The sequence below is a fragment of the Pseudopodoces humilis genome, chromosome 3, assembly GCF_049639895.1.
Source record: "Pseudopodoces humilis isolate 2021_Gansu_Grassland_sample_001 chromosome 3, ASM4963989v1, whole genome shotgun sequence".
Classification (NCBI taxonomy): Eukaryota; Metazoa; Chordata; class Aves; order Passeriformes; family Paridae; genus Pseudopodoces; species Pseudopodoces humilis.
The window spans coordinates 60,913,664-60,928,879 of NC_142202.1; the positions used below are offsets into that span (position 1 = coordinate 60,913,664).

Consider the following 15,216-nt stretch of genomic DNA (forward strand, 5'->3'; position numbering starts at 1 on the left):
ACTTCTGTGCAAAGTGTAACATGAAGGGAAGTGTTTGCACTTGTGTGCTGAAGTGGTAAGATTGTCAGAATAGTGTTTCTCTGTTCTCCTTGCTATGCTTTGGGCAGTGTCACAGATAGACGATTGACTTCAAAAGCTACAACTTCATTTCACAGTCCAAAGTAGGTCTTATCTAAACTTCAGGCTTTACACTATTTTAAAAAGCCAACCCAGTGAGAATGCTTCTCCATTTAAGATGTGGAGAGCTTAAATACAACTTGTATCTGCTTGAAAAATACTATAATACAGTTAAGTATTCTTGTAATAGATAATTTTATTGGAACTCAAGTGCAGATTTGCAGATAAAAGCACAAGTTTAAAGTCCTTGAGCTCAATTCCCTGGGAAGGCATGAAATAACATTACCTTTGTTTGTTAAATTGTAGTATCTCTACCATTCTGATTGTAAATATTTCTACCCTAAAATAGTGATTTCTTGCTAGGAGTTTATGTGCCTATTGCAATTCCTCTGTTGAGAGGTTTTTTTTAATTGTACGAGTAAAGCTAATTTAGATGGCATATCAGTAAGTTTTGTCCAAAATGGTGTGATGATTTGTGCCATTTGCTCATCAGAGGTGTTGCTGAGGACCAAATCTGATATCTGAGAAGAGACATGTTTTTTGCTTACATGCACAATTTATATTTTAAATCAATTCAACAGGAAGTAGTGATTTGGCTACAAGAGATAAACGAAGAAAGTGAGTTGTTAGCATCATGTGTGTTTCTCTGTGTTAAATGGTTTTGCTGTCAGATTACACTCTCCCTAAAATATTTTCCTCACAATTGGGAAGTATTTACATAAATCTTACTTTGCTGAAGAATGAACAACTAATAAACGGAATAGTGTGTGAAATAAATCATCCATTTGACATTCATTTGATTCTGGAGGGCACCTGTAAAGGAAGACTCAGATTTGTAAGTCTAAAGAGGAAAAGTAGAAGACAGAAGATAAAAGACAAACCTCTATTTCTTTGTGCTTGTTCTCAGCTTCTTTATTATGAAAACTTTTCATATAATTCTGATTTTTGTCTTAGATTTTCTGTGGTACTTTAGTCCATCCTTAAGCATAACATTGCAGAAGGCAATGTTATACTTGTCTTTGTGATTGAATAAAAGGTGTTAAAGCCCGTAAAGTGCAGAACTTCAATTTGAAACCAGGGAAAGCATGAAGGATTGCTGTGAAAAGTTTAAGATAAGACATCATTTTAATAGGAGATTGTGCAAGGAGAACTCAGGAAAGCATAGGCTGCTCTGTTTAACCCTGATTCTGGGAAGGTGATGGAACAGCTCATACTTGAAGTCATTTCCAGATCCATGAGGGACTACATCAGCAAATACTGTCTGCTTAGACATCATGAGGTTGTTGATGCTCTATTCCAAACAGGGAGAGTACCACTGAGCACCTGGAAACACTTAATAAACACTCTCGTTTTTTTGGGTTTTTTTTGGGGGGTTTGTTTTGGTTATTTTTGTTATTTTTTCTTTTAACTGTGTGGGTTACTGTGCACTGACACAGGTTGCTTAGGGAAATCGTGGAATCTCCATCCTTGGGGATATTTTTGGGACATGGTCTTAGGCAGCTGCATCCAGATGGCTCTGCTTGAGCAGAGGGGTTGGACCAGATGGCCTGCAGTAGTTCCTTCCATACTCATTCTCTGATTTTGTAGATTGGGGCTGGTTATATCTTGAATTTGCTATTTGTTGGTCTATATCTCATTGGATCCTTCACTAAATTTGGAAGATTGGCTGCTTCCCATGGGTGTAGAAACCTTCACCACTTTCAAAATACATTTACACTGTTCTTCTTTCTTGTTGCTGGTGGTTTCGGTCTCTTCAGGGCTGAGCCCCTCTGGGATACTCCCTCAAAGCTTCCCTTATCTCGGTTGTGTTTCAGGAATGATACTCCAAAGGCTCATTTGCTTCTTGTTTCTCGTGTTTATTAATATATAACAAAAGACTTGGCAGGTCTTCCCCAGACTTTCTGCTCAAGTTCAGCTCACCATTGTCTGACTCAAGTTGGCTCGAAAGGCACAAAATGGCCCCGAAATACACAGCTTTTTAATCTTTATACTTATTCTTACCCAATTAACTATAGTCACGTAAATTATTTTTCTTAGTGACCCAATGACCCTTCACCTGTGTGCTGCACTGCGGCATTTTCTATCCAATCACCTACTGTTACCCAAAAACCTCTAGAAGTAGATGAAGAAGAAGGGAAAGAGACAATGCCCTAAACCCTCCATTTTTTCTGTTCTCTAAACTAGCTTATACTCTAAACTTTTTCACCCAGTGACTTTAGAAAACTCTCTAATCTACACACTTACACTTTTAGCTTTTCTATTTGACTTTAACTGTTGTTTTCATTGTGTTATATGGAATTCAGTGTTTTCTTGGATGTCAGAGCTAGGCATTGGAGACAAGGGCACACTCTATGCCTCAGACTCTAACACTTTCTAACCTTCCTTTCATCTTGCTGGATTTCATGAAAAGATGTGCCTCATATTAAAGTACCTACTAATTTTCTTACTGCAAAATAAGAAACTAGAGCGGTATCTGCACTTCTGATACAAAAGGATTGGGCTTTTAGTGTGGCAGTGCCTGTATGTGTGTCCTGGGGTGACTTTATGATGCTTGTATCCCCAGTACAAGCATGTTATGTTTATGTTACATATTAAGTTCTGCACCTTTAAGCCTGGTTCCGAGAGCGAAGGTGGGGAGAAGAGGCGTGGAGTTTGTTTGCAGAAATGACACTCACTGTCCTGCACTCCTGCTCCTGGACTGTGCTGTCTCCAGCATGGACAGTGGGAGAGAACTCTCTTCTGCTTCTAGTTAGTTTTTAGCAAGCTGAGGCAGAGTAGTTTCTCAGACTGTGTTTTTATCCTTTTTTTTTTGGATCTGTTCAAACCTGCTCTGGACTGAGAACCCAGGAAAACACCGGGGGCTGTGGCCCACTGGGACCCGGGCCTCGGCATTTTCCAGTGCTGGTGGGACTGATAAGCGACTGAACAAGCTGAGCTACACCCCGTGAAAAAGACTTTTCTGGATTTGCCATCTCTTCAAATTGCAAGAGATTTTATTGTTTACTATTGTTCAATTTTTATGCTTGTAGATACTTTGCTTGTTAAATAAACAGTTTTTCCCACTTTTCTCCAACAAAATCTTTTCCTGAACCAATTGGGGTGGGGGGGGGACACTTCAATTTGCTACCTGGAAGGACCCCATTCAAAGGTTTTCTCCCAAATTTGCCCTAAACCAGGACAATGTGTGAAGGCATATTTTTAAATTCAGTATTGCTCATTGCCCCTCCTATTCATGTGCCCAAGTTTTTTGATTCACTGCTAGCTTAATTCCTGATGTACCTTGATGTTGTTTCTCAAAAGATCTCTTCTGAGAGGGCCTTGTCATCCTCTTGAAACTCTGGATTTATACGATGACCGAACTCTTCAATCATCTCTCTACCTTCTTGGGCTTACCTCCTTCTGAGACTTCAGAAATGACCTCTTGTAACAGCTTCTGTCATTTTCAACATCAGAGCTCTTCCATTTCTTTGCATTTAATTTGATCTTCCTTTTTGCGTGACCATTTAATATTTTATACATAGTTTTATACTCACCTCCCCTTAGGAAGTCCTCAGCTTTCATGTTGTCCACATTAATCTTGAGCTCTCTACTGCATCTGTTCCTTGAGCTCCTTGTAAACTTCAGTTTTTATAACTTATGGACTCTCCTCTCATTTACTTGTTTGTCTGGCTTCTGCACTGATGCTGTGGTAACTTGAATCTGTTGTTCTCAAAGAGGAGTCTTTTTTTTTTGTTGTTGTTTAATAGTTGCTCCTATTGTTGAGCTGGAAGCTTTTGCTTTCGTCTGTTGAACGAAGTTTTAATAACTGATAGCAAAAGAGATGGGTTCTAGAGCAAAGTTTAAATAACTTGTATTGTCCCCTGTCAGACTATTTTATGGCTAAACTGTCAGTGTTGTAATAGGGTGAGACAAGATGCCTAAAAGCAGTGCCATGGAAAGGGATCTGCGGGTCCTGGTTGGCAGAAGGTTGAACACGAGCCAGCAGTGCCCTGGCAGCCAGGAGGGCCAACCCTGTCCTGGGGGCATCAGGCACAGCATGGCCAGCCAGGCAAGGGAGGGGATTGTCCTGCTCTGCTCTGAGCTGGGGAGGCTTCACCTCGAGTGCTGGGGGCAGTTCTGGGTGCCACAATACAAGAAAGAGATTAAATTATTAGTGAGTGTCCAGAGGAGGGCAAGATTGTGAAGGGCCTTGAGGGAAAACCATATGGGGAGTGGCTGAGGTCACTTGGTCTGTTCAGCCTGCAGGGGAGACTGAGGGGAGACTTCATTGTGGTCTTCAGTATCCTCATCAGGGGAAGAGGAGGGGCAGGCATTGTGGTGACAGTGATGGGACCTGAGGGAATGGCCTGAAGTTGTCAGGGGAGGTTTAGGCTGGATATTAGAAAAAGGTTCCTCATCCAGAAGATAGGTGGGCACTGGAACAGGCTCCTCAGGGAAGTGGCCACAGCACCAAGCTGTGTCAGAAGCCTGACAGCTCTGGAAGTGTTTGGACAGTGGTCTCAGGCGCATGGTGTCATTTTTGGGGATGGTGCTGTGCAGGGCTGGGGGTTGATGATTCTGATGGGTCCCTTCCAACTCAGCTTATTTGGTGGAGTGTAGTTGTTAGGCCTGTTTTTGTGGTTGAGTTGTTGGCATGATTAGTAGAGATAGAGATAGAAGTTGAGCTGTGAACTTATTTCTTTCCAAGTCCTTGTTTCACCTTTTTTTTTTTTTCTTTTCCCTTGGAGAGTAAGTTACAAAATAACCTAGCACTCAATGTAGGAAAATTTGTGATTTAATGTACTGTTTGTAGGGCTGTCTTCATTTAGCACTCCTCCTGAATTTAATCTTGTTCTTATCCAATGCATTTTAACAGCATATTGTGAGAAGGTTTAGGAGAAATGCCAGAGACTGTGATATCTACATTAGATTTTCTATAGATAAGCACTAGCAGTGTCTTGGTAAAGGTGTTTTCAGAAGCAGCATTGTAAGACCACACATCCATTAAAACAATCAAAGTGAATAATTTATTTTTGGAGCTCTCAATTATGTTCTTGAAGTCACAGAGCTTTTTTGCTGGCATTTTACTATTAGTAAAGTTATGAAAATATGTATTAATTTCAGGAACATGATTCAACCCCTCCATACCCCAATTTTTTATATTTGAGTGGTATAACCTCTTCTATATTAGAAGGTATAACTTCACTGTCACCAGTGCAATTGGTCAGAAGTTTGCTCAGTGTACTGCAGGAATACTGAAGCTTGCAGCCTATAAGCTGAAATGTGAAATAGCTTTGTCGTTCTGTGGATGTTTTAACTTGTACATTGATGAAAATCTCTACATCATTTCATGAAACAGTTAATTCTTCTCATGATTTCAGAAATATCTTGTGAACTGAAATGGAAATTGTCTTGGTAACTTCAGTTATATAAAGTGATCTGCATATGTCAGGTTGTTTGCTCTCTGCCGCCTTGCCCATGTCAAGGAAGGATGAAAAAGACTTTAAACAATTGTGACTTTTCACAGCTACCTGTTGTCACCTCTCCAGTAAAGAACAGAAGAACTCCTTTTCCCTGGAGAATAAGAGGAAATTTAAAGACACTATTGTTTAGATTATGTTTTGCTTAGTTTGGAAACTGAAAGACAGTGTAATAGAGACTGCTCTTTCCTCCCCTTTGTCTCTTTCCTTCTTCCATCCTGTTCACTGCTGGTAAAGCATGGAAAAGATTCCTCTTGGCAGTGAATGTGAAGCTTTTTGAAACTGGAGGTGTACAAGCTTTTTCCAGGCTGGATATAGATAAGTGAGAGAGGCTAATTCAATAGAAGAAATCTAATAAATGTCATGGTCAAGTAGACCACATCTAATTGTGACTCTTCATGCTCTTCCAATATTTGAAGTTAGGATAAATGCTGGCATTAATAGTGATATCTTACCCTGAAGAGTACTGGAAAGAGTGTACACCTGAGTCTTCATGCACTCTCCGTAACTTGCGCCTAGTAATTATCCAGTTCCTATCTTTCCATTCTAAAATTAGCTAATATCAAATAAACTATTTATTAATAAGGAATATGGAAGACAGATAATGAAAAGGAATATGCATAGATCAGACTTGATTGCGAGCTCTTTAAGCATTTGGTCCCCTACTCTTCTCTTTGGTTATGGCACTACTTAATGACTTTTGGAGGGTGGGACTGGCTTTTATTTCACAGTAATTTGTAGCAAGTACTGATATAGGAGAGGTTTGTCCACTTAGTTGTTAAAAAAATTTATATTTGTAGATATGTTTAGGTTATTTGACTGTTATAACAACACCAACAAAAGCCCTACAACTACAATATAATAATCTTAATTTGGGAATAATTTGCCATATTTCCTATTTTGCTGTTGGTGTGTACATTCTTGAGATTTGGAGTTCCATGCTAAAGTTCTTAGGCTAAGGTGATTAAAACTTCTTGATATTAATAGAAGAAGTCTAGAAAAATTAAAAAAGAACAACATTTACAGGTAGTTGAGTTTGTTGGTATTATCTGAAATCAGTTGTTTTGTGTAATGAATTTTAGTACTACAAAGAAAGATACCACTTTAAGGAAGATAAATGTTCTTAATATTTAGTATGTCTTCCCCCTGTAGTGGAGAATCTGTAATTTTCCTTAAGTGCAGCTCTTTTCATGGTTATTTTTTTAACACTGGATAGTGCTTCTGATCATCTGCCTTTTTAGATGCCATAGGTTAATGAAGGTTGTTTCAGTGTTACATTTCAGTGGGTAATACTTAACATAAGCACTTTAACATAAGTCATTAAAATTTATTCTCAAACTGCATTAACATCAGTTCTTAGTATAGTCTCAACAGGTGTCTGAATGCTCTGCAGTCAAAGTGTTTTAAAATGTTCATAACAGAAACAATGTAGTGCCTTTAGAAGATGAAAACATCCTGTGCTTCAAGTTGTACTGTAATATAAACAGATAAATTAATGTGGTAGGTGGGTGATTTTTACAAGCAGAACTCATACCTGGATGTATATGAATGAAAATACACCTGTTATAGCACCTTTATCTTCAACCTTTCAATTCACAACTCAATGTGAGAAGAGAAAAAAAAATTCACAGGACTTCTACCTGACATCACAGATCAACATAATTTTGTGCTGGGCTCTTGCCATGGAGCTATCTACTTTGATAGATTTAGAATATTCATTATGCTTTTACAGCAGGTGGTGGAGAAAAATAAAAGCATGCTCTTGAATAAAAGGAGCAGATTGTTCCAAGTAGTCATTTGAGCTGAATGAGAAAAGAGTATTTCTTCCCTGATGTGACACCTTCATACATGGAAGTCCCAAATGAAACCATTGGTAACTGAGCCCTGTGCACAGGAGAAGTTGTGCTGACAGAACTTTCTTGTGTGCCTCTGGTACAGCTCTTCACTCGTGCTCTTGGTTTGTTGTTTTTTTATTTGCTCCTGTATTGGTGATCTGCCTGTTCCTATGGATGAGTTTCCGGGCTTACAACCACCTCTTTAAGATGGAAGAAAGAGCATGAACTCTAAGATATTACTAGTGTGTTTTGTGTTTTACATAACACCAGAAGCAGTCAGATGCAAAAACAAATCTCAGAGCTAAACTGTAAAGTTGGATGCTTTCAACTGTCTTTCTACACATGCCATTCTGAGGCTGGGAAAAATTCTTTGCCATGTTGATAGGTTGTGAAACTAAGTAATGGAGACCACCTCTAACATCTAAATATTAAAGCAGGCAAAGCGACTTTTTATGTGCTATTAGGGAATAGTGTCTTTTATCTAGAAGTCAGTAGATCTCCAGTTCACCATTCCTATAATGCTATTCATAATAAATGGTATGAGTATCTTTAATGTTGTGCAACTGAATCTTTCTATTCTAAATAGTAGAAGTGTCATAATCTCTAGGAGCTGCAGTGAAAACTTTGGAATTGTTAGAGAAAGATCAGTTATTCAAATTCAGATGAGTTTTTGTGTTTGTCCTGAGCTGATGAGCTGGGAGTCCACAGTCAAGTTGATATGGACATCCATTTATCAGTGGCAGTTATTGACACATGCTTCTAATCTTAAGCTGATTTATATTTTAACCTGGTGGAGAAAAGATCTGTTTAGCTCTTCTTTCCTGGGTTATTATAAAAGGAGGTAAGATAAAATCATAGGGCTATGTCAGTACCAAGCATTGCTGCTAAGGAATTATCGTTATAATTTTTAAAATAGGTAATTTAACTTTAAATACAAGTAAATAAATAATTCAAAATAGCTTTTTATAGGTATTTTGGGTTTGTGTGTCAAAGTTTTGGTGGCTGGGGGCTTACAGGGGTGGCTTCTGTGAAGAATTGCCAGAAGCTTCCCCTGTGTCTGACAGAGCCAGTGCCAGTCTCCAAGAAAGACCCTGGCTGAACCTTCCAGAGACAGTGGTAGTGCCTCTGGGATAATAGATTTAAGGGGAAAAATTTTCTGTATGACAAAAGTTTTTTTAAGATTTGATATTCTTTTTCATTACACTACTAGGACTTGATTGGTAATAAATTGAGTGTGGTTTGCCCATGATGGTAATTGGTGAGTGACCCAAAGGTCTTTGAAAATATTTTTCTCTCCCCTGAGGAGGAGATTAATAGAACAGCTTTGGTGGGCACATGGTGTCCAGCCACAGTCAATCCCCTACAATAGATGATGTATAAATCTTGACTATATGATCTTATTAAATCTTCATTAAATTTTGGTTAATTTGGGGGATTTTATGATTAATTTTGAGATTAAATTTAGGTTAATCTTGATGACCTTGTTATTAAGCAGAGCTTTAATTTATTTTCTGAGAGTTCAGTGTGGGATATTAATCTTTCTTTTTATAATGAACATTTAAGATTTTTTATCTTTCATAAATTTAAATGGACATGTAGGCAGGAAATTTTTTGAGGCTAGTATGATTTATCACTTATCTTTTAGAAGGACGTTGAAGGGGAGTGTGTGAGTTCTCGGTCTGTTTGAGCTGAAGTTGATAACCTAGTGAAGCTTATGAGAAAAGATAATGGATACAGGTAATTGTTGTTTTGCCTGGTTTCTGTGAAATTTAAATGTTTCCCCAGTACTTCACAAGCAACGGAACAAATTTGATTGATCCAAAATATAATTAGTAGTTTGACAAAATAATCACAGACACCTAAAATTCTGTCTTCTTAGTCTTCTATTCCAACTGTTGGTGGGGTGTTTGTTTTTGATGGTCTTTCTGTTCGTCTTTGATTGTTGAGGGTGACCTGATGGCTGCTGCCACCACTGCTGGTGTGGCAGTTCATGGCTGTGGTTGATGCTGTCCCATCCAGCTCTTCTGGGCTGTGGCCTGATGGCGAGTGTTGTTTGAAAGGAGGAGATGCTACTGACTGCCTTGCATCCCAGTCCTTCCGCCCTCATCAGGTTGCTGAGGTCAAGCCAGTCTGGTGTATTACTCTTGATCACTGCTGCTGCTGCCATTTTTTTCAGAAGCATGGTCATAGAAGTCTAAGATAAATGTGGATTTACGTACTGCAAGATCCCAAAGCATTTGAAAGTCAGAATGTCAGCATGTCTGTGCTTCCAGCCCAGAGATTGGGCAGAGGTGTACAAATCACTGTGGCAGGATGTGTGCATCAGTAGGTATGGACAAATTCCAGTGGTGGGGTAGTTCTGAAGAAAAAATTAAGTTATATATCAGTGGTAGCTAAAGGAATGCGGTGGTGATAGGTAATGGGACAGTGGTTGATAGTGAAGTACTGATTTATTGAGTTTTGGGGGAAATTACAAATGGCTTAGTAGAAGATTCCTGACTTGTCATTTGTAGGGTATTAGCAGACTGCTGTCAAAATGTTAGGCAACAAATATAAATGGGTGCTTGAGTTCAGCTGCTGAACTTCATTGGAAGGTAGTGAATGTTCATCAAGCTGATCCACTGTCTTCCCTGGGCAATACTATTACATTACTGTGGACAGTGGCGCAGCAACTGAATTAGGGTTCTAATAAGTCCTGACCCACTGTGTACTTTTCTCAGATGTGGTTTTACATTTGAGTGGTTTAAGATGTGATTTAAAATGTAGATGGTTTTGAACAAATGGCAGGGAAAAAATACATCACTGCAGGTTTCACCCACCCACCACCTCTTCTCCTTGTGTTTTCCACACAGCATGTTGCACTAGGTTTGTCTCTTACTGCCTGGAGTTATCGAAATAACATGCAGGCAATTGACTGTTACAAGAGAGAGGGAGAGGTCTGAATTTGATCATGTTTTAAGTCTTAAGGAGTAGTCTGCAGGGGGTTCGAAATGCTTGGCCTGTCTTGTGTTGTACTAGATAAAACACTATAGCATTGTTTACTTGCCTTGAAAAGTCTCGGTATGTTGGTAAGAGGTAAGGCGGCGGTGTGCTCCATGAGAGGAAGCCATTGGTTCAAGCAGTTGTTACAGGGTTGATTTTGTAGTGGTTTGATAATCTGTCCTGATAAACTTTGCTCATGTGCATATGATAAATGCACACTTGCTTGTTCTGTGGGTGCAGCCACGGTGTGCACACGAGGAGGTTGGGATTACTTGCTGTGTATTAACAGGTGCGTTGTTATTGCTAATCAGAACTCTGATAAATAAAATTAATAGTGGGTACAAAGACAAGCAATTAAGGACATTTATCTTCCAAATGAGTCTAAAAGATTCATTGGTAGTTTAAATTTATATACTGAGGGCACTTAAACCATTAAAAAGGGTAATGGGTGCCCTGCAGGCATGTGCTTCAAAGCCATATGTCATTTTGGTGCTGGGATAGCAGACTGATAATTTCCCTTTAAGGGAAACTTCTATTCATTTATCAGTAGAATGTTGAAGGAAATGCACATTTTTTTTTGCTGTAGATTGATCATAGAAGTGTAAAGTAAGTTAAATCAAAATACAAGATTCATGTTCTAAGTCTTTTTGGTGTTATCATAATAGATGTTCATTAGAAAAGTCTCTCACTGGTAATGGAGGGCACTGTAATTGGAACATTGAAAAGTATAAATATTTCTCTGACACACAAATATTTCTCTTGTGCCTTGCAGTCTTTAACACTGATACTGATGTAATAACCAACTTATTACAGGGAATAAAACGTTGAGGTGTTTTTGTTGCTTCTGTTGATGCTCTGCTTGTGTTGTCACAGTGTGATGCGTGAACAACTGTTGTTAATACAGAGGTGCATATGAAGTTTTAAGGGTTTACAGTACAAGGATTTAGCACAAATTTTTCTTCAGTGTAGAATTTTCTTTCTGTCCTGGTACTGTCCTTGCCAGCTGGAACAGGTTAACAGGTAACTGGTAACAGGATTGGTTATCAGGTAATTCTGGGATTGCCTGGGTACAAATCTGGCAATGGGTTTTGGTGATGTAGGATTATCTAAAATTTAGTTTTGTCATTCATTCATTCAAAAATGACAAATACTTTTGCAGATTTGTAGGAACTATTTGAGTTATCCCTAACTGAAGATGCAACATCATCTCTTGGTATGGGACACAGTGTAGATTTGCTTATGGAATTTAGTAAAAAGAACTTTCTCTTCCCTAGGTATGAACTCTGTGCAAACTCTCTGCCTGGTATGTGATACTTGAAAATGTTGTTTTGGGTGGGTTGACAACATTTTCGTTCTCAATTTGGTGGCATACACGCAGTGTCTTTCCTTTTTCTCTGGCCTTTCTGAGTTCTACACCATGTATGTCTTGTACAGAGGACAGGAATGAGCGCAGGCTGTAGCTCTTGATGGTCCTCAAACTCCTCTTTTCCACCTCCAGCCCCTTCACATCCTGAGTGCAGTGTGAGCTGATGAGACCCCGGAAAGCTGGGCAGGGTGGTGGCTGTTTGTGCTGTGGTGGTGACTCATCATAGGGCAACGCTGGAATCTGTTGTAATAAGGGGTTTTTGTTTATTCCCACAGTACTTGTCCCATATTTTGTATTTAAAAAGACAGACAACAAAGTCAATACAAATACCCCTGTTATTCTAAAAGTGTCTTAGCAAAAGGAACTTCGGTTGTTATAAGCATTGTTATTTGGATTGATGTGCCAGAATTAATAAGGGCAGGGAGAAGAGGATGCAAGAAGTATCTCCCCTGACTTTCAAAAACTGTCTAGTCTAATTCTGTGGTTCTTATATAACTTTTCTGGATTAAAAAATACCACCTAAATAATGATGAATGCACTGTGTTTTCTCTTTTGCTCTCTCCTGCTATTGCCTTTTGTTTTTGAGTAGGAAGAGCAAACTCTAGGGCTGTGTGCCATGCATAGAGATAACAGCTGCTGTAAAATTGTATGCGTGACATCTGTATTTTCTTGCCTTTATGCTCTTCTTTTTCTTTGACCAGGCTCTTTTGATTCCTTTGTTTCTTCCTTCTCAAACCTTGATCTTTTTCTGTGATTGTCTGCTTTCTTCTCTCTTTTCCCAGCGTACTTAATGGCTAATGGCCTTGAGTTAAGAATGGAATAAAAAACTTACTGAATGAGACAGGGAGGACATTATTGTGCTACATGGGAATCGTCTTTTCTTTTTTTTTTTTTTTTTTTTCTTTTTTCCTTCTCCCATTATTTACATTTCTTCCATTCTTCTTTCTCTCTGTCACTTCTCACAACTTTTGTTGTAAGGTTTTCATATCTGTTGTTTGTGTGACCCTGAAGAAATGCCTTGCTATGTTTATGCTAGACTGATTTAGTAAATCAAGATTATCCAATTAATTCTGCAGCAATTATTTAATTTCTAAGTAATTTTAATTATTTTTTCTGACTATTCTAGGCCCAGTATTTATCCTTGTTGTCAGTGTTTGGACTGCTTATACTTTCAGTGCGTCAGACCTTTTGATTTTCATCTTTGGTCTTTGAGCTTGGTCTATTATTTTCAGTTTCCCGTGTGGTTTAGACAGCATGTTGCTTTTTGTCACACAGACTCTGAGAAAGGTTTCACTTGAATCAGTGACTTCAGGCTATGATTTGCTCTGACAGAAGGTGCTCTTGGAAATTGGTTGTGTGCAGTAGTGATGTTTTCCCCAAAGAGAGGGAAACACTGATGGGTGTGTTTGCAGGTTTTAGCTTTGTAAATGCAAGCCTGTGAGCTGTGGTACAAAGCTGCTGTGTGGGTGCTGCAGTTGTGGTGGGCCCCAGAGAAACTCCTCTGCTTGACTCTTGGAAGATATCTGCTTTTAAATAAACTAATAACAAGTTTCTTGTCTAGGAGGATGCACCTTCGATGATGGTCCCGGGCCCTGTGACTACCACCAAGACCTGTACGACGATTTTGACTGGGTGCACGTCAGCGCTCAAGAGCCTCACTATTTGCCACCTGAAATGCCCCAAGGTGAGAAACCTCACAGATGCTGAAGGATAAGTTTGTTTATAAACTCAAAGCCTCACTGAATATGGCCTTGAGGCTGTGATCTGAAATCCTCACTTTAACCTTGATAATGGAAGTAATAAAAAGGAACAAAAATAGTAAATATGATAATCTTGGTAATTGAGAAGCTTTCTTAGACCAAATACCCCTTTAAAGCTGGGGTGAGGCATAGGGAAGGGAGAAAGGAAACTATAATTTCCTCTTTATTCCATGTAGAATTCCTGTTGACTTGAAGTCAAATTATGTGTTTTATATGACAGCCAATGTATCAATTCAATTATTCAGGTAGGCACTAGAAGAAATGGTGAGAAAAGCGATACATGGAAAAACCCCATACACTGATTCTTTCTTTCCCCTCTCCCCCAGCCTCCTATCATCTGCAGATAATCAGAAAAGCTTTGATTTATGGAAATATTGCTGTTGTTAATTACTATTTAGGACAGGTAATGAATAACTGAAGAGGCACAGCCTACATGACCTTGCCTGCTCACCTTTGATGAACAGCTTAATCGGCGCTTCCCAGACAGCATGATATGCTGAGAGAATGAAAGCATTTGAAATTCAGCTACATTTTCCAATTAATAATACATTAAGTAATTAATCATGCAGAGGAGGAAAAAAGGTCATGGCTATTTTATTTGTATCTAAAAGGTTTTGTGAAGTGAGGTATGTGTGGAGAAGGAGTGGGAAGCGAGGTATGTGTGGAGGAGGAGTGGGAAATGTTGCCACACAGAAGTAACCTCACCTCTGCACTATTCCTTACCTTCTTTTTTGTATACTGTTGTGAATTGATGGTGGTTGATCTAAATAATTCTACTTCTTAACTGCTACCTAGGTGGATTCTCCCTGCGTTGGAGTCACTGATACAAGCAGGTGTTACCATGCCTGAACTTGCAAAATAGGTTAATTAAGCAAGACCCACACTTTATTTAATGGACTTCTTGGTGCTTCAGTTTTGCACAAGGAATAATAAATTTAAAGCCTGAAACCTCAACATTTGATGGTCTTCTATTAAAAAAGCTCCCCTAGTAAGGCCAAAATTAGTTACTATTCAGTTTACATTTTTCAGAATGTATGATTTTTATAAAGGTTGGAGGTATCTTAATTGTGATGGAGATACCATTTTGGGAAAAAATTTGGTATTCTCAGACTTTTGGCACACCTTGTATAGGAAGAAGAGCAATTTGAACAATTGTATTTTAAATGAATCTAAATGACAGGATAGTTTCTTGCTTATCCCAAATAACATACCTATCATCCTTAGGCAGTTTTCAGAGTTAAATGACACAGTGGTCTCTGGCATGTGATTTCTGTTCAGTTCTGCTATAGACTCATTTTTCTGAGTGTAGCACATGGATTCTTTCAGAGGAAGTTCTTTTTTTTTTTTTGCATCTTATGCAAAATTGTGGCTGCTCAATAAAATCTATCAGAAAAAAAGAATTTTTCAGAGATAGTCCAAAGGAGATACAGAAGAAGATCTGGTTATTTTTTTTTTCTTCCCTTGGTTAGAATGCTAGACTTCCTGTATTAAGTTTGATATTTGGTGACTGAGATGTGGACTAAAACTCAGCCTCAAATCTGTTCTGATCTGGTGAGCTTCCACTTAAGAAGTTCAGAGCCTTAAGATTCTGAAGATGCATACTGTACCTAAATACTCAAGTTCATTTGTGTTTGAAATAACATGATTTTAAATTAAGTCTAAAAAGGTAACATAGTTCTAGAATGAGTGCCGAATTC

General features: G+C 38.6%; 1 protein-coding gene across 2 annotated transcripts in view; it reads left to right on the forward strand.

The window, feature by feature from the left end:
- PTPRK (protein tyrosine phosphatase receptor type K) overlaps positions 1-15,216 on the forward strand; it is a 382,407-nt gene that overhangs the window by 71,046 nt on the left and 296,145 nt on the right. For both annotated transcript variants that reach the window (XM_088052431.1, XM_088052432.1), the window contains exon 2: positions 13,321-13,443. In XM_088052431.1, the coding sequence (XP_087908557.1) occupies positions 13,321-13,443 (123 nt within the window). The remainder of the gene's footprint in view (positions 1-13,320; positions 13,444-15,216) is intronic.